The sequence below is a fragment of the Hyla sarda genome, chromosome 6, assembly GCF_029499605.1.
Source record: "Hyla sarda isolate aHylSar1 chromosome 6, aHylSar1.hap1, whole genome shotgun sequence".
NCBI classification, from domain to species: Eukaryota; Metazoa; Chordata; class Amphibia; order Anura; family Hylidae; genus Hyla; species Hyla sarda.
In genome coordinates, this window is record NC_079194.1 from 200,196,206 (window position 1) to 200,223,649 (window position 27,444).

The window sequence follows — 27,444 nt, forward strand, 5'->3', positions numbered from 1 at the left end:
ATAATGAATATACATCAGTTTTTCTGCATTGGATTTATTGGCACAAGATTAATGTGTCATTAACAGAGGTAGCTGATAAAAATGTATCGTCTACCAATTATGTTATCACTTCATTGTTCTTTCACATAAGTGTCAGTACAGTTTGATTTTGACCGGTATTTCCACTCTTGTAACAGTTAGGGAGGGTAACACTGTGTTACGGGGTACTTGGCTGGTGCCTGACTTTGCTCTTCTAACTCTTGGATCATTTTGCTGTCTAACTTCTGGGCGGATATTGCGCTTGTTCTGCATTGTTTTAGTATGGAGAAAACCCACATGAGCAGAGTTGCTTCCATGTTTTACAGAGTTGGCATTCACTGCAATAGACTTCTGCAATAACGCTTTCTGCCATTGTAAACGGTCAGCGTCCTTTACTGGTGTTTTTGGAATGGAGGAGGTGACAAATGACAATGGTTCTGGTACCCTTTCCTGAGAAAGATCACTCATGGCTTCAAGTAGTTTTCTCTCTACCCTTAAGTCAATGGTGTGGAGGAACTGTCCACTCAGGGTACTACCCATAAGTCCTTTTGAGGGAAGCTTTTCCAAGTGCTGGAGCAAAATCTCTTTCCTTCGTGCCACCTGCTCTGCATGGCTGTTCCCGGGTGAAGCTTTCAGTGGTGGCAGTAACATGGGGGCATTAAGTGGCTCCTTTGTATTATAACAATTGGTACACACAGGAATGGCCCTCCCGGTGAATGGTGAAGAGCTTCTCTGTATATTCTTCTCCTTGTTCGGTCTTTGTTCTCTAATGGATGCTTCTACAGAAGATTGTTTGTCACTATAGGTTTCTGTTTTGGAAACCATGGCAGTAGAAGGGCAGTGACCTGTAAACCCAGACCCCACGTCTTTCTCTGCTGGTAGCGGGGTAGCAGGGCACTTCTCCTTATGGTTGGTGACTGTGCTGGATTTTGTTTCAGCAGCTGTATCTTTACACTCATGTATAAAACACAGGTGTAGGCATAAAATACAGTCCATTGCTTCCCCTGCTTTCAGCTTCTTTTGTTTCTTTTGAGGGTGCAGACATGCTGTCGCTGAAACTGGACCCCAGCCACAAGCCTGTAAAATGGGAAACCACAACGCATTAATTTTTCACAATGACACTAGTTAGACCTTCAAGGAGAAACACACTTGGTAGATCCATAAGCACGCTTCATAAACATTTTTAAAGGGTCTGTCAGATTCTGGTGCATTGCTCCAGAAATTCTGTCTGCATCAGAATTTGCGCCAGAATTGAAAAAATCCTGACTAAGGGTACATGCACACCACGCTTTTGCTATACAGTTCCCGTATACGGTTTCAAGTTAAAAACCGTATGGAACTGTATAGAAAACTGTATGCATTGACTTAACATTGTAAACCGTATCTCAAACGCATCATCCGGTTTAGTCCATTTTGCATCTCATACGGTTTTGTCCAGTTTTTTACCCGGACCCAAAATCGTAGTCTACCACGTTTTATGGTCCCGGTGAAAAACTGTATTAAACTGTATACTTTTTTTTATTTTTTTTTTTAACATGGGAGTCAATGGGAACCGTACAGAACTGTATGTGCATACGGTTCCATCCGGGTTTTCACCATACGGTTTTTGACTTTGCACAGGTTTTTTTTTCTTGGAATTTCAATCAAACAAGTGAAAGTTTATTCAAAATGGAGTGAAAAGTTAAAAACGTATACGTTTTTTTCCTAAAAAAAACAGATGCAACCGGATATCATTTTTCAAACCGTATATGGTTTTCAACCGTATATGGGTTAAAATCTGTACACCCGTTTTGATACAGTTTAGTCAGGTTTTGAGAAATCCATTTTTCATCAAAAACCTGATACGGGAACTATATTGCAAAAACGTGGTGTGCAGCACCCCAACTCTCCATTTTGCTAAGAAAACCCGAAAAAGGGGCATGGCAGTCAGGGAAAAGGGGCAAAATATAGGGAAACTTTAGTAAATACTGTGGAAAAAAATTGTAGGGAATTAAAACCCACAAATAAACCTACACTCCGCTCTTAGTAAATAAGGGCCATTGTGTTTATGGCACTTTACTGGACAAAATAGTGCTGCATGGTGCACAATTTTTTCTGAGTTTTTTTTTTTTCTGAGGCTCTTTGTGTAAGTGGAGACGCAGATGTGAATGATATAGGGAATATACAGCATAACAATATGTGAAGAATTGGGGAAAAAGTTTACCTTCTTTTGGTTTTGCTTCCATTCTACATCACAAGTATGCAATGTCTTGGACTCATGGGGGGGGGGGTATTTACGATAAATAGCTGTGGTATGAGTTTTTTTTACTCCTCTTTTTCATGGGTGGCTTTTTAACTCACTGCACCAAATTTACAAAAAGGCGCAAGTTTTTTTTTTTATAGGAAAAAAATATATATATATATATATATATATTTCAATAACAGGCGGTCTGCATATATTGAGTAATTTGAACACATTTTTATAATGTGTGTTTTCTATGTTACTTTTGAGGTGATTTGTGCCTTTTTAAAGGGTTTGTGCCAAATTTTGCACCTTTTAAAAAGTTCCATCTTCATAAATTCCTGACCACTGCAAAAACCCGACTGAAAACACATACAGTGCCACCAAGAAAAGGAATGTGCGTAAATCAAAAGGCGCAACAAAAGGCGGAAAAAAACGCACTGCACCATATTTTTGCACCAAATAAACCCCAGAAAAAGTGCTTCATAAATACCCCCCATGGTCCTTATAGTACAGCTCAGCAATAGCTTGGTTGTCCAAAGCAATATGAAATAGGTGCCCACATAACAGAAGCTGTAGGTACCTATTACAAACTGCAGATGCAAACTAAGCATTACACACCCCCTTAAAATGCCATCTGTCACATAAAGCCCATAAAGTAAGCTAATGTATACAAAGGCATAAGAAATAGAAGACTGCTGTACAGGGTAGTAGATTGGCGAACATTGTCCAAAGGGGGCTCCCCGCGATCTCTTAGCCGGCAGCACGGCATTCTGAACACAGAAGCTTTAAGCGTCCATGTTTGAGATGTCACACCAGGCCCCCCCTCCATTTATGTCTATGGGAAGGGGTGTGATGCCTCCTTCCATAGACGTGAATGGAGGGGGTGTCACGGCTGTGGTCGCCCCCTCATCAGTCACGGAGTTCGCTCTGTGCACTGGATGACTATGGTGCTGTGCCGGAGATCACAGGGGTCCCAGCTGCCGGACCCCCGTGATCAGACATCTTATCCCCTATACTTTGCTGTGACCCCGTCTCTCAGCTGTAGCCAGCACATTCATTCTATCTCTGTATGAGAGTGCCCAGGATGCAAGACTGCTGTACTTGGGTATCTTCGTCGCTCCCCTTCAAAATAGTGTATTCCGTCTACAGCATGCACTCCTCTCTGAGAGCTGGGGTCCTGTTCCGGAGATCACAGGGGGGGTCCCAGAATTCAGTACTCAAGAGACCTACACACACACCTAAACCTTACTTTATGTGAATTTCAGACATGAAAATCTGTGTGAAATCCGCACTTAGTAGTGTATGCAGGGCTCAAGTCCTGCAGGAACGCATGGGAACTGAGTTCCTGCACGAACACTGTTCCCATTAGCAGAAGTCCTGCAGGACCAGCCCTTGAGTGGAAATCTTGGTTGAGGTCCCATACTTTTCCCCCCCAGGACTGGACCCCTAAGTGTATGTGTGTGGATCTAGCACAAACACCCGATAGTACATGCTGTGAAATCTGCAGTAAGGTGAGAATGTACTCAAAGTAGAATGTTACAACCTATGATTAAAACTGTGTTCCTGCAAGGTAAATGTGACCTACTCACAGCTTCTTCCCATCCTGTCCCTATTAACCACTCTATGGACTTTTGATCATCTTCCAGAATCTTCTCACTGATCTCCACCAATGCTTCCGTCAGGTCTTTTTCCCATTTCTCATCTCGAGGAGAGCAGAATGTTTGTGGACAGTCTTGCAGTGATTCTAGTAGTGAATCATTGTCTTGAATAGCCATGGATTAGGGTTACATCTGCAATATAAAAAAGGAAATTTAGAACCAAACTTATCACAAAATAAATCACTGTATATTAGTAAGTAACACTGTGTTTTTCTCAAAAAAAAACAAATGAATGGCGACCAACCTCTTTAAAAGGGGTTCTCCCGTGGAATTATTATTATTTTTTTTTTAATCAACTGGTGCCAGAAAGTTAAACAGATTGGTAAATCACTTCTATTAAAAAATCTTAATCCTTCCAGTACTTTTTAGGTGCTGTATATTAAAGAGAAAACCAAAAAAAGAAATGCCTTTCCTCTGTCATGACCACAGTGCTCTCTGCTGACCTCTGCTGTCCATTTTAGGAACTGTCCAGAGCAGGAGAAAATCCCCATAGCAAACATATGCTGCTCTTGACAGTTCCTAAAATGGACAGCAGAGGTCAGCAGAGATCACTGTGGTCATGACATCAGAGGAAATGCATTTCTTTTTTTGGATTTCTCTTTAGTATACAGCCCCAAAAAAGTACTGGAAGGATTAAGATTTTTTTTAATAGAAGTAATTTACAAATCTGTTTAACTTTCTGGCACCAGTTGATTTAAAAAAAAAAAAATAAAAAAAAGGTTTCCACGGGAGTACCCCTTTAAGACTAGTTAGGGCTCATTCACACAGTTTTCCAAATCTGCAGCAAGAAGTTTTTTCCATAACGCTGAGAAATTATAACCTGGCTGAACTAAGCCCTCCCGATTGCTAACCTCTACTGCAGTGTTTCCCAACCAGGGTGCCTCCAGCTGTTGCAAAACTACAACTCCCAGCATGCCCGGACAGCCAACGGCTGTCCGGGCATGCTAGGAGTTGTAGTTTTGCAACAGCTGGAGGCACCCTGGTTGGGAAACACTGTTCTACTGCATAGAGAAGCAGCCCGATGACCATTGCGCTAAAGGGCTAATCTGATTTATAGGTGTCTCCCAATGCAAAATGACATTTGTCAATGTATTTAATCTGTTGTGTTCCAGACATTTCACTGTCTATTGAATTACATTCTTTATTGCTTTGCTTAAGGGCATTAATAAAGCTATAAGCATGATGTCATATTTTATAAAGACAAGTGTTATCTTGGACAACAGCTAGATTTAAAGGGGTACTCCGGTAGAAAACAATTATTTTATTTTAAATCACCTGGTTCCACAAAGTTACAGATTTGTAATTTACTTCTATTTAAAAATCGTTATCCTTCCAGTACTTATCAGCTGCTGTATGCTCCAGTGGAAGTTCTTTTCTTTGTGAATTTATTTTTTCTGTCTGACCTCAGTGCTCTCTGCTGACACCTCTGTCCATTTCAGGAATTGTCCAAGATTTTCACCTGCTCTGACAAGGAGGTGTGGTCAGACAGAAAAGAAATTCAAAAAGAAAAGAACTTCCTCTGTAGTATACTGCAGCTTATAAGTACTGGAAGGATCAAGATTTGTAAATAGGAGTAATTTACAAATCTGCTTAACCTGTTCAGGACACGGCGTATCCATACGCCCTGCATCCCGAGTCCTTAAGGACTGAGGGAGTATGGATACGCCCGTGGGAATTCCGGTCCCCGCCGCTAGCCAGTTGGGGACCGGATCGGGATGCCTGCTGAAATCATTTAGCAGGCACCCCGTCACATCGCCCATGTCGGCGATTGCAGAAAATCACATGTCTATTTAGACATGCGATTTTCTGCTATTCCGGGCTGATCGGGTCTCTGGTGACCCAATCACCCGGAAAATAGCGATGATCGGAGCTGTCAGGGACAGCCCCGATCATCTTGAGGGCTAGGAGTGAGGTCGCAGAGCTGCGATCTCCTCCTATCCCCTGCCATTGGTCAGAACTGATTCTGACCAATGGCAGCTGCTAAAAAGTACTGGAAGAATAAAGATTTTTTTAATAGATGTCATTTACAAATCTGTTTAACTTTCTGGCACCAGTTGATTCAACTCCGCCGGCTCCCGGGATAACGCAGGGTTACGCGGTGGGTCGGTCCCGTCGGCCATCAACGGCCGGGACCCGCGGCTAATACAGGACATCACCGATCGCAGTGATGCCCTGTATTAATCTTTCAGAAGCGGCGATCAAAGTTGACCGCTGCGTCTGAAGTGAAACTGAAAGTATCCCGGCACCTCAGTCGGGCTGTTCAGGACCGCCGCAATGAAATTGCGGCGCCCCGAACAACTTACAGGACACCGGGAGGATCCCTACCTGCCTCCTCGGTGTCCGATCGGTGAATGGCTGCTCCGTGCCTGAGATCCAGGCAGGAGCAGTCAAGTGCCGATAACACTGTCAATGGCATGTTAATACACGCCAGTGATCAATGTAAAAGATCAGTGTGTGCAGTGTTATAGCCCCCTATGTATAAAAATAAACATATGTGGTATCGCCGCATGTGTAAATGTCCGAACTATAAAAATTTATTATTAATTAAACCGCACGGTCAATGGCGTAACACGTAAAAAAAATGCCAAAAATCCAAAATAGCGTATTTTTGATAACTTTTTATACCATTAAAAAATTTATAAAAAGTCTGATCAAAACAAAAATGGTACTGATAAAAACTTCAGATCACGGCGCAAAAAATTAGCCCTCAAACCGCCCTGTGCGCGGAAAAATAAAGTTATAGGGGTCAGAAGAAGACATTTTTAAACGTATAAAGGCTAGACACAGACCATAGTGAGCTGGCACTACTATGCCCTTACATTTATGTGCAACTAGTTTTCCAAAAGATGCGTGTATTCCAGCCTTAGAGCAGAGATAAAATAACTTTACTAAGTAAATCAAAACTTTCCTAAACTTCAATATAGAATAAGTGAAAAATGTAGGCACTTGCATAGATTTTCGGGTACACCAGGATTTCCCCTCCCCTGTAGCATTGTGTTAGACCTGCCTGCTGTCAGATGTTGTACACATAATAATGAAGCTAAATAGGACAAGCACCATTAACGATCACCCTTGGCTGATCAACCAAGAGGGACCAGATGGCTTCAGCTATAGGAGGTGCATATAGAGGAATGCTAGAAAAGGCTTCATTACCTGGACATTACAGCCATCTGAACACTTTAGGATACATTCACATATACTGTATCCGCTGCTGTGTTCAACTATTTATTTGTATTGATTTAACAGCATCATATCAGCTGCAGATATAGTACACGTGTGAAGGTACTTTAAAGGGGTTCTCCCATAGCAAATTGCTTAACTAACATCGCCCAGCCCCCAGAGTTCAATGGAGCAGCAGTGTACAGCTCTGACTGCTGCTAATTATAATTTGGGGAACTCCTGTTCACATCATTGTGTGGGTCACAGTGATCTGACCTATAGCCAATACTTATTACCTGTCCTATAAATCACAAGTGTCCTTTGTGGGAAAAACACCTTTAGGTAGGGGATGAGTGTCAGATCGCATGGGGGGACCGACCTCTCTGAGAGGAGCACTTGCTGGGGTCGGCATGCGCTCCATACATTCCCTATGGGAGCGCCGAAGAGCCCCGATTGCTGTAATCCTGCACTCCAATAGAAATGAAGGGGCCAACACAGCACACGCTCCTCTCAGAGAGCCGGGACCCATTCAGGAGATCACCATCCCAGCAGGCAGACCCCATGCATATCCCTTATCCTGTGAATAGGGGATAAGTTACTTTTTGCTGCAGTACCCATTTAAAAGAGGTTATCCGGCATTTTGCAAAAATTAATAACCTAATAACCTATACTTAAAGGGGTACTCTGCTGCTCAGTGTTTGGAACAAACTGTTCCAAATGCTGGAGCCAGGAGCTCGTGATGTCATAGCCCCACCCCCTCATGATGGCATGCCCCGCCCCCTCAATGCAAGTCTATGGGAGGAGGCGTGACAGCTGTCACGCCCCCTCCGATAGACTTGAATTGAGGGGGCAGGGCTATGATGTCACAAAGCTACCGGCATTGTTCCAAATGCTGAGCAGCGGAGTACCCCTTTAACTGACCCCGGTATCATGAAACTCCTGTTCACCTTCTTCCTGTTTGCAAAACAAGTGATCATTGCAGGGCCTGCCTGTTTAGCCAATCACTAGCCGAGGCGTTACAGAGCTGAGGCCTCGTGGATGAACTTGTACTCTCCTATAAAGACATTCCTCCTGTACAATAAGAGACTTTATGATAATTATATGGTGGTCTTATTACATTTTATTATAATACAATTTTATATATTTTAGATACCGGTACTATACTTGTTCAAATATTTTAAGTACTTATAGCTGGTGCTGCGCCTTCACAAGGGCCCTGTGAGATGCAGAAGCCACTATCCTACTAGATTATCTATATTTTAGTAGCTCAATAAATATATTTCTACATATCATACACATTGTCCTATTTGTCCGAAACCCTGAGCCCCAATTACATTTTATTTACCAGTTCACTTATCTAACACCTTGGGTATAGGTGTCAAAATTGGGTAGCCCGGGTTATTTTGGTGGTTTGTTTGACAAGAGCCTCTCCAACTTTTTTTCTATTGTAATATACAAATCTGTTTAACTTTCTGGCACCAGTTGACTAAAGAATAAAAAAAAAATATAAAAAAAAAAAAAAATATTTAAAAAAAAAAAAAGTTTTCCACCAGAGTACCCCTTTAATTGTGTAAAACCTTTTTAAAATGTTTATAAATATATTTGGGAATGACTTAAGCAAAAAAGGATCCTGGTAAAGCAGTTTTGGTTTGTTGGTTTTGTTTTTCTTTTTTTATGTTTTACTGTAAGCGGCAATGGCATAGGATAAGGGGTGTGGTCTAAAATAATTGTTCATTAATTGTAATTGAGGTTAAATGTTCTATTAATCATGATTTTTATTTAGGTCATATGTTCCATGCCCTAACTTTGTTTTTTTCACTGTATGATTATAATTATTATTATTATTTTTTTTTTAGTTCCACTGCAGATATGAATATGTTTTAAAAGTACTGGAGTTCCCCTTTACACCTCAGATCCAGCAAGGCCTAATAGGTGCAGTAATGTGGTAGACCTGGGATTAGCTGGAAAGCGATCAATGCTGCACCTTGTGATTGTGTCACTAGGGAGGGTGTAAATGGATAGGAGATCCCTTCACTCCTTAAAGGGGTTCTCCGGTGCGTAAACATCTTATCCCCTATCCAAGGGATAGGGGATAAGATGCCTGATCACGGGAGTCCTGCCGCTGGAGACCCCCGGGATCATGCACGCGGCACCCCATTTGTAATCAGTCCCCGGAGTGTGTTCGCTCCGGGACTAATTACCAGCGACTACAGGGCGGGCGGCATGTGACGTCACGCCCCCGCCCCCGTGTGACGTCACGCTCCGCCCCTCAATGCAAGCCTACGGGAGGGGGCGTGATAGCTATCACGCCCCCTCCCGTAGGCTTGCATTGCGGGGCGGAGCGTGACGTCACACGGGGGCGGGGGTGTGACGTCACACGCCGCCCGCCCTGTAGTCACCCGTTATCAGACCCGGAGCGAACACGCTCCGGGGACTGATTACAAATGGGGTGCCGCGTGCATGATCCCGGGGGTCCCCAGCGGCGGGACTCCCGCGATCAGGCATCTTATCCCCTATCCTTTGGATAGGGGATAAGATGTTTAAGCACCGGAGAACCCCTTTAACCCACTTAGATGCCAGGGTTAAACAGCCAGAATCATTGTTATCTCTGATCCCGGCCAATGCAGGTGTGTATTATAGATGCTTGTGTTGCAGATGGTGCACGTTGAGCTAAGATATGAGATAAAACTTCTAGCTGTAGCTCTCCCCTTGCTTAGCTGTGTAACATCACATAATGACAGCACTATGTGCAGTGGGAATACAATTCCCAATCCGTGACTTGTTTTTTCCTTGGTGGTAATAAGGTATTAATACTGTGCCAAGTATTCTAGAGAACTAGGTTCATCGAATGCGTTGAATTAAATGTAAAGATGACAATTCACTTCAGAGCGACTGCGCCAATCAATGGGATTTAATTAGAAGAGGAGTCTCGCATGACGCACAACCCGAGCGAAGCAAGGTTACTGTAGAACCTGAACACCAGGCTCAGCCAGTGAATAATTACACAGGACACCAACTTGTACTTCACACTTACGTTTCTCACATAACCTGCCATAAATCATGAAGGTCCCATTTCTAGAGCCATTACTGATGTAGTGGGGATGAATATTACAATAGCTACATGACTGCAGCACATAGGTCAAAAGAAATGGCATGTAAGTTAACCAAAAAGTAAATCAATTGTTTGCACCAATGCAAAAAAAAATCTTGGAGCAGCTGCAGCCAAACGCTTTAAAGGGGTACTCTGCAGTGTGAACAAGTCCCTAAAGGGGTACTCCTGTGGAAAACAATTTTTTTTTTATTTTTTAAATCAACTGGTGCCAGAAAGTTAAACAGATTTGTAAATTACTTCTGTTAAAAAATCTTAATCCTTCCAGTACTTTTTAGGGGCTAAATACTACAGAGGAAATGCTTTACTTTTTAGATTTCTCTGATGTCATGACCACAGTGCTCTCTGCTGACCTCCCTGTCCATTTTAGGAACTGTCCAGAGCAGTATATGTTTGCTATGGAGATTTTCTCCTGCTCTGGACAGTTCCTAAAATTGACAGCAGAGGTCAGAATAGAATTGTGGGCCTGACATCAGAGAAATCTAAAAAGTAAAGCATTTCGTCTGTAGTATATATAGCCCCTAAAAAGTACTGGGAGGATTAAGATTTTTTAATAGAAGTAATTTACAAATCTGTTTAACTTTCTGGCACCAGTTTATAAAAAAAAAAAAAAAAATAGGTTTTCTATGGGAGTACCCCTTTTAGGGACTTGTTCACATTGCAGACATTCTGCCAGACAAATTCCACTTTTAGCAGAGCCCCATTGTTTTCAATAGGATTCTTCTGCTCTGTGCACACTGCAGAATCACAGCAGAGAAAGTTCTTTGGGCATAATTCTGCAGAACTGCATTGCCGTCTATGAAAATGCACGTCTGCATAGTCCTACTGCTGATGGTTTTGCCAGCACCACTGAACGTCCGCAGTAGGACTGCAAGATATGGGAATTCTGGGCGATTGTGATTAGGGACCTAAATATTGGTATAACAATATGCGTTTGCGATATTTAAAGGAAATGGTGTTAGGAGTCCATTTGCTTAGGTTATCAAGGCAAAAGCACACACAGATTACTAATGTAATGCTAATATGTGGTTATGCTCAACTCAGGAACTCGAAATGCAGTGTTTATCATATTAAAATTATTTTACTAAATTAAATAACATATTTGCATATTTTGTCTCTGAGCCCCCGTCTACTATCCCCTCTTTCCCATGGAGCCTCGTCTGATGCAGCGATGGACGCGGTGAGTGCAGCCTTCCTCTTATCATTACTTTGATGGGTACAAATACAATACTTGCCATTTTCTCAATAGCACAGAACAGCTAAAATAAATAGAACAGAAAAGAAACAAGTGTTCACTAAAATAAAATAAGATTGTCCAAAAAAGGCACAAAAGAAACGGGTCCCTTGCTGCCGGCTGTTATGTCTGGGGCCGCTAGCACTTGTCTTCTCTGAACTGCAGATTGTAGCATCTAAAGGTGACGTAGATCACAGTGCCACTCTGCCAATCGCTGGCCGCAGCATTGTCCCATCTGGCATCAGTCAGTAATTGACAGAGCGGGACTGTAAGCTACGTCAGCTGCAGATGCTACAATCTGCAATTCCAAGTAGCCAAGTGCCAGTGGCCACAAACGGTACGCTCTAATACCAGAGCCAGTCAGGGAGGGAGGAATGTATACACTTTATTTTATTTTACTGCCAAGTCTGGGCATATAACTAAAAGTTTTCAACAGAGAACCACTTTAATGAGGCAGATTTAGGGTACAGGATCAGAAACGTAATCATACCCTGGGCTGCAGTCTCACTAAACCCACACACACTAACAGTTTTTCTTTTTTAAATTAGTACTTCCAAAATCCTCTTTCTAAAAAATTCCAGTCATCATTAAGAGGTGACGTACGCTGCCGCGCCAATCATGTTAGACATCAGAGGGGGAGCGTAGTCAGATGAAAGTAGACACTTTCCCGGGTCCTGAATTTGGCAGGTTAGGTGTTTTTACTTAATTTCACAGAGATGCCGGGATATTTTTACTTGCATTTTAGACGCTACAATCAAATTTGATTGCGGTGTCTGAGGGGTTAAAGCCGGGCATCACAGTGATCGGTGATGTCTGGTATTAGAGATGGGTTCTGGTGGCAGATAGCCGCCAGGACCACCCAGCTATGACCTGCGCTCAGCTCATAGAAGGGGAGTGGGAGGCTGTCATCCACAAGAGGTTAAAGGTTGAATTGTGGAAGGTAGAAATTAGGTGGTGTAGCTTTGCACCTATAAAAGTACCTTTGTGCACAAAATAGCGACTTTTGACAATAGTCACAAATGATAAATACGTGAGCACTGCATGGTCAAAAAGAAAAAGTTCTACGGGTAGGCAAAAAGAGTGAAACTGTCTATATCAAAAGACACATAAAAGTCTCTAAATATGCTGCTTGCGCCTGAACTGCGCCAAAACATAGACAAAAAAAAAGCAATGATAAATCTCCCCCTATGTACGTGTGAACATATACCCTAAAGACATTTTCTGGGCTAATATGATTGATGGCCTATCTACAGGACAGACCAACAACCGCTGATCGGTAAGGTACTGCTACCAGCACCACCGACGATCAACTGTTCAGCTGCCGTACCTGCAATACACAGTGAATAGTAGTTGACTGTTCACTGCATAATACCCAGGCCTGGTTACTGCGGCTGAGGTTATGGGGCAGCACCACCACTACACAGTGAATGAAGCCAACTACTTCCAGCCCCATTCACAGTGTCATGCGGGTGTTGTGGCGGTGCTGAACAGCAATTAATGGCATATACTGTTGACAGGCCATTAATAATAAATTCACACAGGTTTGATATATTATGGATAATTTCGGAAAAGTATACAGCCCTAAAGCAACAGGGATATCTGCATACTCACCCTTATCTCCTTTCGTGCAGAGGCGTCCCCGTTCTTCTGGTTCTGGCGATGAAATGTCAACCCTGGTCACCCCTTCAGCTTGTTACTGGAGGCCAGACAATAGGGCGGAATGAGGGAGACTCATCTACTTTGCTGTTACTGTATTCTGCCGTAGATTTTCCGTCCACTAATCTGAGTGAACAATTCACAGCATTTCCAATATCTATGGGTATAGTCACATGGGGGAGAATTGCTGTGCAAAATGCATGCAGAAAATCCACAACAATAGCCCAGATTTATCAAACTGTGTGAGAGAAAAAGTGGAGAGATTTTTCCAATATCAACCAATCACAGCTCAGCTTTCACTTTACCACAGCTCGTTATCTGAGCTGTGATTGGTTGCTGTGGGAAATTCTCTCTATTTTTTTGTCTCACATGGTTTGATAAATCTGGGCATATAGGTTTTACCAACAACAGGGCCGTGCTTATACCCCAATAAAAACTGATATGCCCTGGGTTTAGGAATCCATACTGCAGCTCTGTATACACATTCATAGTACTTCATAGTATGTGGATGAGTTGTCTATCTACATGTATGGTACTGTCATGGGCCTTGGATTTTACATGTGCAGGTAACATTTGCAAGGAATCCATTCTGTGTGGAATAGGGTGGACATTTCACTGGAAACATGTTTCACCCTTTACATTAAAATGGTAAATCGAAACGGAAAGGAGTTTTCTGCAAAAGAGATCTAAACATCAGCAGTATGTCTGGGCTGATTTTTATATATATATATATTATATATATATATATATATATATATATATATATATATATATATATATACATATACGTACCGTATAAGCCGAGTTTTTCAGCACGATTTTTCGTGCTGAAAATGCCCCCTCGGCTTATATTCAAGTGAACAAAAAAACTTTTCTGGCTTAGCTGTGAGGGGATGGTCCCGTCCGTCCATCTCCGCCTGTCAATCCCTTCTCAGTGGTCTTCAACCTGCGGACCTCCAGATGTTTCAAAACTACAGCTCCCAGCATGCCCGGACAGCCATCGGCTGTCCGAGCATGCTGGGAGTTGTAGTTTTGAAACATCTGGAGGTCCGCAGGTTGAAGACCACTGCGGCCTTCGTCATCATCCAGACCCCCCTTTTGTTTTCTACTCACCTCCCATCGGTGGGAAGGAAGGGTGAACTGGTCCAGGCCGTCCATATTCGAACATCTATGCTGCAGGGACCGTCCGGTGGGAAGGTTTAGTCGTTCCGGGCTGTCCATCTTCACCGGGAGGCCCTCTTCTTCGCTCCGGGCCGGCCCCGGACTAGTGATGCTGTCTTGACGCCACTGCGCAGGGACATTCATGTGCACGGACGTCCCTGCGCGTCGTCGTCAAGGCAACGTCATTAGTCCGGGGCCGGCCCGGAGCGAAGAAGAGGGCCTCCCGGTGAAGATGGACAGCCCGGAACGACTAAACCTTCCCACCGGACGGTCCCTGCAGCATAGATGTTCGAATATGGACGGCCCAGACCAGTTCACCCTTCCTTCCCACTGATGGGAGGTGAGTAGAAAACAAAAGGGGGGTCTGGATGATGACGAAGGCCGCAGTGGTCTTCAACCTGCAGACCTCCAGATGTTTCAAAACTACAACTCCCAGAATGCCCGGACAGCCGATGGCTGTCCGGGCATGCTGGGAGTTGTAGTTTTGCAACATCTGGAGGTCCGCAGGTTGAAGACCACTGAGAAGGGATTGACAGGCAGTCATAATGAAAGGGGGGGGGGGAGATGATGACAGGGGGGGATGATGACAGGGTGATGATGACAGGGGTCTGGATGATGACATGGGGGGGGATGATGTATTTCCCACCCAAGGCTTATAGTCGAGTCAATAACTTTTCCTGGGTTTTTGGGGTGAAATTAGGGGCCTCGGCTTATATTCGGGACGGCTTATACTTGAGTATATACGGTATATATTTTTATGTGTATATGGTGTTTGAAAACCCTCCATTAACCACTTTTGTATTGTAAATTTGCGGCAATGCTTTAGTGTCAGAAAAGTACCCAAAGGGGTACAAGACATGAAATAGCTTCTTTTCTCTAGATATAGCATTACATTTATACATTTGTACTGTGTGTGGTATTGTAGATGTGTCCCAACTACAGGAGTACCATTTACACTTGTGTTTACATTCAACATATACATTTCTATAGTAGAAGGTAGTTGTCCAGCTCCACCAAAACCAATTTAAAAGTCCAAAACTTTAATGAAAATTCATGTTAAAAAATCATGGTACAAAAAAACACACAAATATAAAAAGTGCTCAAGTGAGTTAACCCCTTCCCTCTGACGAATCTGAATTTTTAGCGGCTTCCGTTTCTATGCAGTGCAGTTTTTGGTAAAATTGACACCTTATATTTATTCTGTAGGTCCATACGGTCGTAAGAATACTCAATTTATATAGGTTTGATTTTATTTTACTTCTAAAAAAAAAAAAAATAACTACATGCACGAAAATTAATAAGTTTAAAAATGTCATCTTCTGACCCTATAACTTTTTTATTTTTCTGCATACAGGGCGGTATGGGGCTCATTTTTTGTGCCGTGATCTCAATATCTGTACCTTTTTTTTTTTTGCTCTGACTTTTTGATCTCTTTTTATAAAATTTTTTAATGGTATAAAAAGTGACCAAAAATACGCTATTTTGGACTTTGGAAATTATTTACATATATGCCATTGACCGTGCGGTTTAATTAAGGATATGTTTTTATAGTTAGGACCTTTACGCACGCAGCGATACTACATATGTTTATATTTTTATTTATACAGGTTTTTTTTTTTTTTTTTTAAATGGGAAAAGGGGGTGATTCAGACTTTTATTAGGGAAAGGGTTGAATCACATTTATTAACTTTTTTTTTATTTTTCACTTTTTTTTTTATTTTGCAATGTTATAGCTCCCATAGGGGACTATAACATGCAATACTTTGATTGCAGACATAGCATTGATCAGTATTATCTTGGGCAAGGAGCAGTGAATTGGCGATCGGACAGGAGGAAAGAAGGTAAGAGACCTTCCTCCGTCCTCTCAGCTGATCGGGATGCCGCGGTAGTCCCGATCAGCCCACTGAGCTAGCTGGAAATTAACCTCTTTCAGTTAAAGCAGTGGTTCTCAACCTTTTTTGCCAGAGTACCCCTTGACAGCCCATTCCCAAAAAATTGTATAACCATATTAGAAACATTTTGTAATGATTATAGTATAATTCATATGCTTTACTTCCTCTATAACAGGCCCCCTGTTCCTCTCCCTATCTCCCCAATCCCCCGATTTGCTGGTGATGTTTTCTCTAACCAGAGTTGTTTTCTTTTCTTCACTATCTGGCCTAGACCGCCATTAAGATTTCTCCCATACAAGACTTCTCCACAGAACCAGCCAAACAAACATTTTAGGCTCGTTTCTGTAGTACAATACCCACCTATTTACAAACTCCCCATGTTTATTGTCACACACATTAATAGTACCCGCTTTGTGTCCCCATGAAGTTGTTAGGCCCCCTCTGTGCCCTCATATATAGTTGTAGGCCACCATACTGTCCCGATTTGGTGCTCCACTGGTCTGGGGACCTATTGCTATGGTGCATAGCAGTAGGTCCCCTGTCTGCAGGGAAAGTAGAGCAACAAAGCTGATGGTAGTTACTGCCCATAGCAGCCCAGTGCCCACTCTTCCCCTTTGCGGTCCTCCTGCTCCACTCCTCAGTGCAGTGACATCAGCCCACCATTTCTTTCAAAGTGGTACAGACCAGTACCCAGTGGCTGCCATAACTGATTTTCTTTCAAGTATCCCCTAGGGAACTGCTAAGTACCCCTGGGGGTACTTGTACCCCAGGTTGAGAACCACTGGTCTAAAGGGTTAATGCCGGACATCAGCCTTATCTGCGATGTCCGGCATTAGCCGTGGGTCCCAGTTGCTTATAGCTACCAGGACCCACTTAGCTCGCCTGCTAAGCGCGTGGCATACCTCGGGAGCCCACAATGGACGTACATTCACGTCCATTTGCAGCAAGGGGTTAAAAACCTCACAATCCAACGCATTTCAAACACTATGGTTCTTAATCATGACTTGTCTATTCACCAAAAAATAATTACTTTAAATATCATCACAAACTTGATTCATCAAGAACGCCCACATCACACCGGAAACACCAAGCCGAAGGTGGGGGAGGGTAGGCAGACCAGAAAGGATCATACAATTAACCCTATATATTCTCAACAGTTGTTGAATGAAAAAATAAACACAAGAAAACAAAATAACATAAAAAAACAGAGCCAGAAGAAATATGCCACTACTCAATAAATCTACGCTAGATAATTTTTATAATTCATTCCTTTTGGAAATCGTGTGTCAAGACACAAAATCCAATATGCTTCTCGCATGAATAATAAACGTGACCAATCTCCACCCCCTTTGGGAGGGTGTACACGTTCAATTCCAATTACCTCCAAGCTTGACGTATTCCCTTCATGGACTTCTCTAATGTGTTTCATCAAGCCTGAGGTAGAAGGAGAAAGAAAAGACACCCTGTCTGAATTATGTATATGTTCATACATGTGTCTTTTCAGTTTGCGGGTTGTGCGTCCAAATGTACTGAATATTGCAGGTGCTACATGTTACAAGATACACAACGTGTGACGTATCGCAATTAATAAAAGACTTGATGGAAAACTTCTTGCCATTACCTGTTGACTTAAATGTCTTAGTTTGTGATGAATTTACAGATGTAGCATCTGTTCTTGAAGCATCCCTTAGTGCATAGCCATGACGTCTTGTCACTATTCTTTAAGTCACTAGGTGACAATAAGTTATGTAAAGAACAACCTCTTCTAGCTACTACGTGAACTCCATGTTGCAACACATCCCTCAGCACCCCATTTTCATACAAAACAGGTCAAATGTTTTAAGATTATCGATTTAATCTGATAAAATTCAGTCCCTTGTTACTCAGCTTGGAAACAGTTTTAAGTTTACAGTCAGGACTCAACAACAACGTACATGATCTGGAATCTTCTATTTTCCGTGCCTTAGTTAGCATAGACCTTGGAATCCCCTCTCGTGGACATTCTGGTATTAATATCGGCACATGTATTCTCAAAATATTCATCATCTGAGGATGCACGTTGAGCTCGTATGAATTCACCAACTGGAAGGTTGCGGATCACATGCAGCAGGTGGCAGCTAGATGCACTAAGAACACTATGCCGGTGTGGGCTTACGATACAGGCAAGTATTAACCTTATTACTTATTACCAGATAAATGCACATCTAGAAAATGAATGTCCAGCCCACCCCATTCCAAAGTAAATCTAAAATTAAGGTCATTCTGATATAATTCAAAAAAATCATCCGCTTTTTCTTTTGACCCAGACCACACCAGGAGGAGATCATCTATATAATGGCCATACCACCCAATCATAGACACCAAAGGGTTAATGGCCGCATATAGATGACTCTCCTCCCAGAATGACATGAATAGGTTAACTAGGCTGGGGGAAAAAATTTTAGCCCATCGGGCAACTTGTAACCTGAATGTAGAAATCCTCATCAAATCTAAAAAAGTTGTGTTCCAACAGAGAGAAAGATTGTTTGCATCCTTTTACATTTAACTTATATCCGTTTTATCATTTTTGGAGTTTTTTTTTCTGTATAAAATAGTGCTACTGTATCCAGTACAGAAAACAGGTTCCTATTATGGTAAAACTACAATGTATCCCAATAGGAAACAGATTCTACTAAATCTGATTTAGGGTATGTTCACACTTACAAGATCTGCTGCTTATTTTGCTACTAAACCATTGAAGTTAATGGGTAGCAAAATCAGCTGCAGAAAATATGCAGCAGATCCTGTATGTGTGACCCAACCCTTCACCATCTTTTTAATGTACCCTTGTCATAGGTATAAAAACGTGTATGTAGTGCTGGGCGGCATGACCAAAAATGTATATCACTTTATTTTTCTAAATTATGGCGGTTTCACAGTATTTAACAGTATATTTTTTTTTTAAATGGGAATTCTTTATTTAATTTTAATAACATTTTTAAAATGGGAAAAGGGGGGGGGGGAATTCTGACTTTTATTAGGGGAAGGGTTAAATGATCTTTATTAACTTTTGTTGTAGCCCCCATAGCATACACATTGCATATAACATTGCATACACTGATCTTTTACATTGATCATTGTTATCCCATAGGATAACTGATCAAGGATTCTGACGCTTGACTGCTCCTGCCTGGATCTCAGTCAAGGAGCAGTCATTCGGTGATCAGACATGCAGGAGGAAGGTAGGGGAGCCTCCTCATGTCCTCCAGCTGTTCGGGATGCCGCAATTTCGCCGCGGCGGTCCCGAACAGTCCACTGAGCTAACCGGCACTGATTAGCTTTCACTTTAGACGTGGCGATCAACTTTGAACGCCACATCTAATGGGTTAATAGTGCAGGCCTCACCTGCTATGACTCTGTGGCCCCGCGTTTTAGGAATGGAGCGGGTGGAGGGTGTACAGGTACGCCCTCCGACCCCAACAGGGTATACACTCACCGGTATATGAAAAATTCATATAATTAAAATTAAAAAAAAAACGGATTCGGTATGAACCAGTATACCACCCAGCACTACTTGTATGTTAAACTTTTAAAGTTTTGTTAGGCTAAGGAAGAGGAGGGCAAAAAAGCGGGGGCCTCCAGCTGCTCCAAAAGTCAAATTAGTAGAAAAGTGAATAAAACTTAACTTTTAATCCATTCTTTAAAAACCAAGGATATCCATGTTGAATAAAATGATGATGTGCAGGTAACCGACGCGTTTGGAGCCGAAACTGGCTCTTAGTCATGCCACGACTAAGAGCCAGATTCGGCTCGAAACGGTAGAATGTGGGGGAAATGTCTAAACTAATACATTTTTTTACATATACATCATCCCCCCCCCCCCCCCCCGTCATCATCCAGACCTCCGTCATCATAACCTTGTGATCATCTCCCCCCCCCCTTCATCATAACTGCCTGTCAATCTCTTCTCAGTAGTCTTCAACCTGCGGACCTCCAGATGTTGCAAAACTACAACTCCCAGCATGCCCGGGCAGCCATCGGCTGTCCGGGCACGCTGGGAGTTGTAGTTTTGCAACATCTGGAGGTCCGCAGGTTGAAGACCACTGAGAAGGGATTGACAGGCCAGAAAAGTTTTTTTTGTTCACTCGAGCATAAGCCGAGGGGGGGCGTTTTCAGCTCGAAAAATCGTGCTGAAAAACTCTGCTTATACTCAAGTATATACGGTACATGTAAAAGGTGTGTACATTTTTTTTGTGGCTTTTTTTCCTGCTGGAACATGCTATATTTTGTGGAAACTGTTTCCATTTAATATACATTTACATACATTATAGATACTTTTTATACCCTTGAAATTAAAAGTATATGTGGACAGATACTGAAAACACATGCTGCTATATTCCATACAGCTGAATCTGTTTCCCATTGAATTATATTAAAGGATTGCAACGTATATATGTTTTGCATTTTTTTGGTTGTGCACCATGGCGGAGTTGACTTTTTTTTGTGTACAAAATAATTTGCCTAACGTCTGGATGCAGCAGGTTTTTTTTACCCCCAGTGGCAGTTTTAAGTTTCATGGAACAACGGCACGTGTGAACCCACCATAACATCTCTTAAGGGTACGTTCCCACACGGCGTATTTGCTGCTGCGTATTTTATTTTCCCTGTTTAAGTCAATGGGTAGGAAAAAATACGCAGCACCAAATACGCAGCAAAATACGCCGTGTGGGAATGCACCCTAAAAATGAGATATTGGGGCTTTAGTCACCTATGGAGAGAGCTTTGTACTTTGTATGGTGATTGGCTAGGACAGAGAAGACTACCCGCCATGATCAGCATTAGAGATGAGCGAACTTACAGTAAATTCGATTCGTCACGAACTTCTCGGCTCGGCAGTTGATGACTTTTCCTGCATAAATTAGTTCAGCTTTCAGGTGCTCCGGTGGGCTGGAAAAGGTGGATACATTCCTAGGAAAGAGTCTCCTAGGACTGTATCCACCTTTTCCAGCCCACCGGAGCACCGGAAAGCTGAACTAATTTATGCAGGATAAGTCATCAACTGCCGAGCCGAGAAGTTCGAGATGAATTGAATTTACTGTAAGTTCGCTCATCTCTAATCAGCATTGTATTACAGCTTCATACTACAGCAGTGTTCCCCAACCTATGGCACTCCAGCTGTTGTAAAACCACAACTCCCAACATGTCTCTCCGGGTATTATGGGTGTTGTAGTCTTGCACCGGCTGAAGATCCACAGGTTGGGGAGCACTCACCTACAGTATACAACTTTTCTGTCCCCAGACTATAATGTGATCGACAAACTCCAGATCCGTGTTTCCCAACCAGTGTGCCTCCAGCTGTTAAAAAAAAAAATACAACGACTCCCAGCCTTTGGCTGTCAAGGCATGCTGGGAGTTTTAGTTATGCAAAACAGCTGGATGAATCCTGGTTGGGAAACACTGCTTCAGATCTTGGCACCCAGGATCCTAGAACTACAAATCCCAGCATTCCGACACAATAGGTTCAGAACTACAACTCCCAGCATTCCGACACAATAGGTTCAGAACTACAACTCCCAGCATTCCCAGCTATCATACAAGAAGACCAATCAGTAAGGTACAGCCGCAGTCCTATACACACCTGGCTCCTGCAGCATTACCCGATCTATATGCGGCTATCACTGTACAGCTGAGCTCTCCATATCACCGCCACTAAAACAAACCGCAGCCGTTGTCACGGTTACGCTTGGGTCACGTGGTTCGGGGCGTGGCCTTCCAGCGGAAGTGACGTGTCACCTGACCTAGTGAGCCGCTGACCTTGGTTCTGATGTATCTGCGGCAGGGGAGGCTGCAGTGTCCTTCTAGCTGCGAGTCCTGAGGCGGAGCAGGCGGCTCCATCTTCTCTATTGTAAGGGAACATTCTAAATGATGTGTAAAGCCTAGACCAGCGTTTCCAATCCAGTTTGCATCTAGCTTTTGAAGAACTACAACTCCCAGCAGGCCAAAGGCTGTCCTAGCATGCTGGGAGTTGTAGTTTTTAAACAGCTGGAGGCACACCGGTTAGGAAACAAATCTACACGCTCACCCATGAACACTAGATACGGATACTATTGTGTTATTCCCAGTGCAGGCCGTGAGGGGGCGGTACATGACCCGTGCCTGTGCCTTCTCCTCAGGCCAAACACTTGAGCACAATTGTGTGGATAGTTTTGGGGCTTTTGGCCAGAGAGTTCCTTAACCCCGTAAGGACCAGGCTATTTTACACCTTAGGACCAGAGCGTTTTATGAACATCTGACCACTGTCACTTTAAACATTAATAACTCTGGAATGCTTTTACATATTCTGATTCCGAGATTGTTTTTGTGACATATTTTACTTTAACATAGTGGTAAAATTTTTGTGGTAACTTGCATCCTTTCTTGGTGAAAAATCCCAAAATTTGATGAAAAAATTGAAAATTTTGCATTTTTCTAACTTTGAAGGTCTCTGCTTGTAAGGAAAATGGATATTACGAATAAATGTTATTTTTATTCACATATACAATATGTCTACTTTATGTTTGCATCATAAAATTTACGTGTTTTTACTTTTGGAAGACACCAGAAAGCTTCAAAGTTCAGCAGCAATTTTTCACAAAATTTTCAAACTCGGTATTTTTCAGGGACCAGTTCAGGTTTGAAGTGGATTTGAAGGGTCTTCATATTAGAAATACCCCACAAAAGACCCCATTATAAAAACTGCACCCCCCAAAGTATTCAAAATGACATTCAGTCAGCGTTTTAATCCTTTAGGTGTTTCACAGGAATAGCAGCAAAGTGAAGGGGAAAATTCACAATCTTCATTTTTTACACTCGCTTGTTCTTGTAGACCCAATTTTTGAATTTTTGCAAGGGGTAAAAAGGAAAAAAAATTTACTTGTGTTTGTAGCCCAATTTCTCTCGAGTAAGCACATACCTCATATGTCTATGTTAATTGTTCGGCGGGCGCAGTAGAGGGCTCAGAAGGGAAGGAGCGACAAATGGTTTTTGGGGGGCATGTCACTTTTTGGAAGCCCCTATGGTGCCAGGACAGCAAAAAAAAAACACATGGCATACCATTTTGGAAACTAGACCCCTCGGGGAACGTAACAAGGGGTAAAGTGAACCTTAATACCCCAAAGGTGATTCATGACTTTTGCATATGTAAAAAAATAAAATAAAAATTTTTTTTTACCTAAAATGCTTGGTTTCCCAAAAATGTTACATTTTTAAAAAGGGTAATAGCAGAAAATATCCCCCAAAATTTGAAGCCCAATTTCTCCCGATTCAGAAAACACCCCATATGGGGGTGAAAAGTGCTCTGCTGGCGCACTACAGGTCTCAGAAGAGAAGGAGTCACATTTGGCTTTTTGAAAGCAAATTTTGCTCTGGGGGCATGCCGCATTTAGGAAGCCCCTATGGTTCACTATAACGTAGAAACTGGTAGGGTGGTTCTACATGGACCACTTTTTACATAAACTATTCATCCAGCATATAAGTATCAAAAGAAGGAGAAAATGAAAGTCTCCGGATGTGCCTTAAAATGTAACTTTTACTAGTATCAATTAAAATTATTAAACTATTATAGGTGTTGGTTCATAGATAGCCCAATGGCAAAAATAAACAGAGGAGGGTGCTAATTTTTGGAAAATTGCTGAGCCCAGCCAATATCCCTATAGCACAATCACTGTTAAAAAAATATATAAATAAATATACAGCCAGCGCAGTCACTGGAAAAGGTACGTAGCAAAACAAGGTATTGTTATGATAGAATTTCCGCCAACGCGTTTCTGCCACCTGTCACGGTGACGTCATCAGGGAGGAATATATAACTATCTTATATTTGTCCAAATCGGTACCACAAAGTATATAGAAATCAATTAATGTAAATGCCAAAGAATCCTAAAAAGAAAAGCATAATACCAAACTTATATACAGACAGTGGAATCAAGCATGTAGCATATTGCCCCAGGTAACTTGTAGTCAGTAGCACCGCCTGTAGGGAAAAGAAATATGCAGATCCACTGTCTATGTTCATAATCCTGCGATCCACGGTTTCCACGGATCAGTAGAGTGACGGCGTGAGACACCTGCAATCCTGCAGGGAGTCGGGGATTACCGGCTCACTCGTGGGTTCCAGCGAGGAGACGCCATCATAACAATACCTTGTTTTGCTACGTACCTTTTCCAGTGACTGCGCTGGCTGTATATTTATTTATATACTTTTTAACAGTGATTGTGCTATAGGGATATTGGCTGGGCTCAGCAATTTTCCAAAAATTAGCACCCTCCTCTGTTTATTTTTGCCATTGGGCTATCCATGAACCAACACCTATAATAGTTTAATAATTTTAATTGATACTAGTAAAAGTTACATTTTAAGGCACATCCGGAGACTTTCATTTTCTTCTTCTTTTGAAGCCCCTATGGTGCCAGAACAGCAAAAAAAAAAACACATGGCATACCATTTTGGAAACTAGACCCCTCGGGGAACGTAACAAGGGGTAAAGTGAACCTTAATAACGACAGGTGTTTTGCGACTTTTGCATATGTAAAAAAATAATAATAATTTTTACCTAAAATGCTTGGTTTCCAAAAAATTTTAAATTTTTAAAAAGGGTAATAGCAGAAAATACCCCCCAAAATTTGGAACACAATTTCTCCCGAGTACGGCGATACCCCATATGTGACCCTAAACTGTTGCCTTGAAATACGACAGGGCTCCAAAGTGAGAGCGCCATGCCCATTTGAGGCCTAAATTAGGGATTGCATAGGGGTGGACATAGGGGTATTCTACGCCAGTGATTCCCAAACAGGGTGCCTCCAGCTGTTGTAAAACTGCCAGCATGCCTGGACAGTCAGTGGCTGTCTGGCAATACTGGGAGTAGTTGTTTTGCAACAGCTGGAGGCTCCGTTTTGGAAACAGTGGCGTACCAGACGTTTTTAATTTTTATTGGGGAGGGGGGCTGTGTAGGGGTATGTGTATATGTAGTGTTTTTTACTTTTTATTTTATTTTGTGTTAGTGTAGTGTAGTGTTTTTAGGGTACAGTCGCACGGGCGGGGGGTTCACAGTAGTTTCTCGCTGGCAGTTTGAGCTGCGGCAGAAAATTTGCCGCAGCTCAAACTTGCAGCCGGATACTTACTGTAAACCTTCGCCCATGTGAGTGTACCCTGTACATTCACATTGGGGGGGGAACATCCAGCTGTTGCAAAACTACATCTCCCAGCATGTACGGTCTATCAGTGCATGCTGGGAGTTGTAGTTTTGCAACAGCTGGAGGCATACTACTTTTGGCTGGGAATGCTGGGGATTGTAGTTATGCAACAGCTGGAGACACACTGGTTTGCTACTTAACTCAGTGTTTCACAACCAGTGTGCCTCCAGCTGTTGCAAAACTACAACTCCCAGCATGTCCGGTGCATGCTGGGAGTTGTAGTTTGCAACAGCTGGAGGACCACCGATCGCGAAACACTGAGTTAAGTAAAAAAAAAAAAAAAAAACTATGTGTTTCACAACCAGTGTGCCTTCAGCTGTTGCAAAACTACAACTCTCAGCAGTCACCGACAGCCAACGGGCATGCTGGGAGTTGTAGTTATGCAACCAGCAGATGCACCACTACAAATCCCAGCATGCAATTTAGCTGATTGTGCAAGCTGGGAGTTGTAGTTATACAACAGCTGAAGGTACACTTTTCCATAGAAAAAATGTGCCTCCAGCTGTTACAAAACCCATAAGGGAATGCTGGGAGTTGTGGTGGTCTGCCTCCTGCTGTAGCATAACTACAGCTCCCAGCATGCCCTTTTTGCATGCTCGGAGCTGTTGCTAAGCAACAGCAGGAGGCTGTCAATCATCTCCAACTGCTGCTCCCCAGGTCAGTCCCTCGCCGCCGCCGCCGCTCCTGGGGCCCCGATCCCAACAGGGATGCCGGGGATTGGGGTCCCCAGCTGCCGGGGTCCACGTCCCGCACCCGCTCACGTCCTCCGGAAGAGGGGCGGAGCGGGTTGCGGGAGTGACACCCGCAGCAGGGCGATCGTGAGGTGGCACCAGTGCCACCTCACCCCTGCTGGCTATGGCTGTTCGGGGCCATCAGAGACGGCCCCGATCAGCCAGTAATTCCGGGTCACCGGAGACCCGATTGACCCGGAATCCGCCGCAGATCGCTGTGCTGAATTGTCCAGCGATCTGCGGCCATCGACGACATGGGGGGTCATCATGACCCCCCTGGGCGATATGCAGCGATGCCTGCTGAACGATTTCAGCAGGCATCGGGCACCGGCTCCGCTCCAGATGGTTGCGGGGGGCCGGGAAAGCACATGATGTTCTCATACGTCATGTGTCCTTAAGGACTCGGAAATGGAGACGTATGAGAACGTCATGTGTCCTTAAGGGGTTAAAAAAAAGATAAACATTGGGGGACACCAGTGACACCTGTTCACATTAGGGAACGACCGATTATCGGTTAGGCCGATATTATCGGCCGATATTCACGATTATGGACATTATCGGTATCGGCAATTACCATGACGATAATTCCACCCCCTGCCCCCCCGGCCAGAGACCGCTGCCCCATCGCCTCCCCCATCCCCGGTTTTATAATTACCTGTTCCCGGGGTCTGCGCTACTTCTGGGTCCTGCGGCGTCCTGCGCTATTGCTGTGCGCTGCGCAATGACGAGTGACGTCCTCAACGCGACGTCACCGTCAGTGCGCACAGTGACAGCTCAGGACGCCGCCGGAGCCAGAAGTTGCGCAGACCCCGGGAACAGGTAATTATAAAACCGGGGATGGGGGAGGCGATGGGGCAGCGGCGGCGGTTGGACTCAGGACCGGCAGGGGAGAGAAGTGAGCGGCGGCGGTCTCTGGCCAGAAAATAGGCAGGGAGGGGAAGCGGCGGTGGTGGTTGGACTAGGGAGGACCCCAGGACCGGCAAGGGTAGAGAAGCGGGTGGCGGCGGCGGTCTCTGGCCCCGCAAAAGCCGCTGCAGTTCATTGATTTAAAGGGGTACTCCGGCGCTAAGACATCTTATCCCCTATCCAAAGGACAGGGGATAAGATGCCTGATTGCGGGGGTCACGACGCTGGGGACCCCTGTGATCTTGCACACAGCACCCCGTTCTAATCAGTCCCCGGAGCATGTTTGCTCCGCTTCTAATTACTGGCGATCACGGGGCCGGAGCACGCCCCCTCCCATAGGCTTGCATTGAGGGGGCGGAGCCGTGACATCACAATGCTCCGGCCCCCGTGATCGCCAGTAATCAGACCCGGAGTGAACGTGCTCCGGGGACTGATTATAACGGGGTGCTTCTTGCAAGATCACGGGGGTCCCCAGCAGCGTGACCC

General features: G+C 43.5%; 1 protein-coding gene and 1 long non-coding RNA gene across 4 annotated transcripts in view; one reads left to right on the forward strand and one right to left on the reverse strand.

The window, feature by feature from the left end:
• C6H16orf46 (chromosome 6 C16orf46 homolog) lies at window positions 1-21,866 on the reverse strand. 3 transcript variants are annotated; one of them, XM_056526186.1, is made up of 4 exons: window positions 21,729-21,855; window positions 8,007-8,130; window positions 3,832-4,032; window positions 1-1,095 (listed from the first exon to the last, which is right to left on the reverse strand). In XM_056526186.1, exons 3-4 carry the CDS (start codon window positions 4,015-4,017, stop codon window positions 133-135), a joined length of 1,149 nt encoding a protein of 382 aa, XP_056382161.1. In that variant the 5' UTR covers window positions 4,018-4,032; window positions 8,007-8,130; window positions 21,729-21,855; the 3' UTR covers window positions 1-132. The 3 variants fall into 3 exon arrangements, with proteins under 3 accessions (XP_056382161.1, XP_056382162.1, XP_056382160.1); XM_056526187.1 differs by lacking the exon at window positions 8,007-8,130 and adding an exon at window positions 17,493-17,545 and having other exon boundaries at window positions 21,729-21,806; XM_056526185.1 differs by lacking the exon at window positions 8,007-8,130 and having other exon boundaries at window positions 21,729-21,866.
• Window positions 21,854-27,444, forward strand: part of LOC130276598 (uncharacterized) — a 17,450-nt gene continuing 11,859 nt past the window's right edge. The window contains exon 1 of the long non-coding RNA XR_008845183.1: window positions 21,854-21,995. This is a non-coding gene — a long non-coding RNA (uncharacterized LOC130276598). The remainder of the gene's footprint in view (window positions 21,996-27,444) is intronic.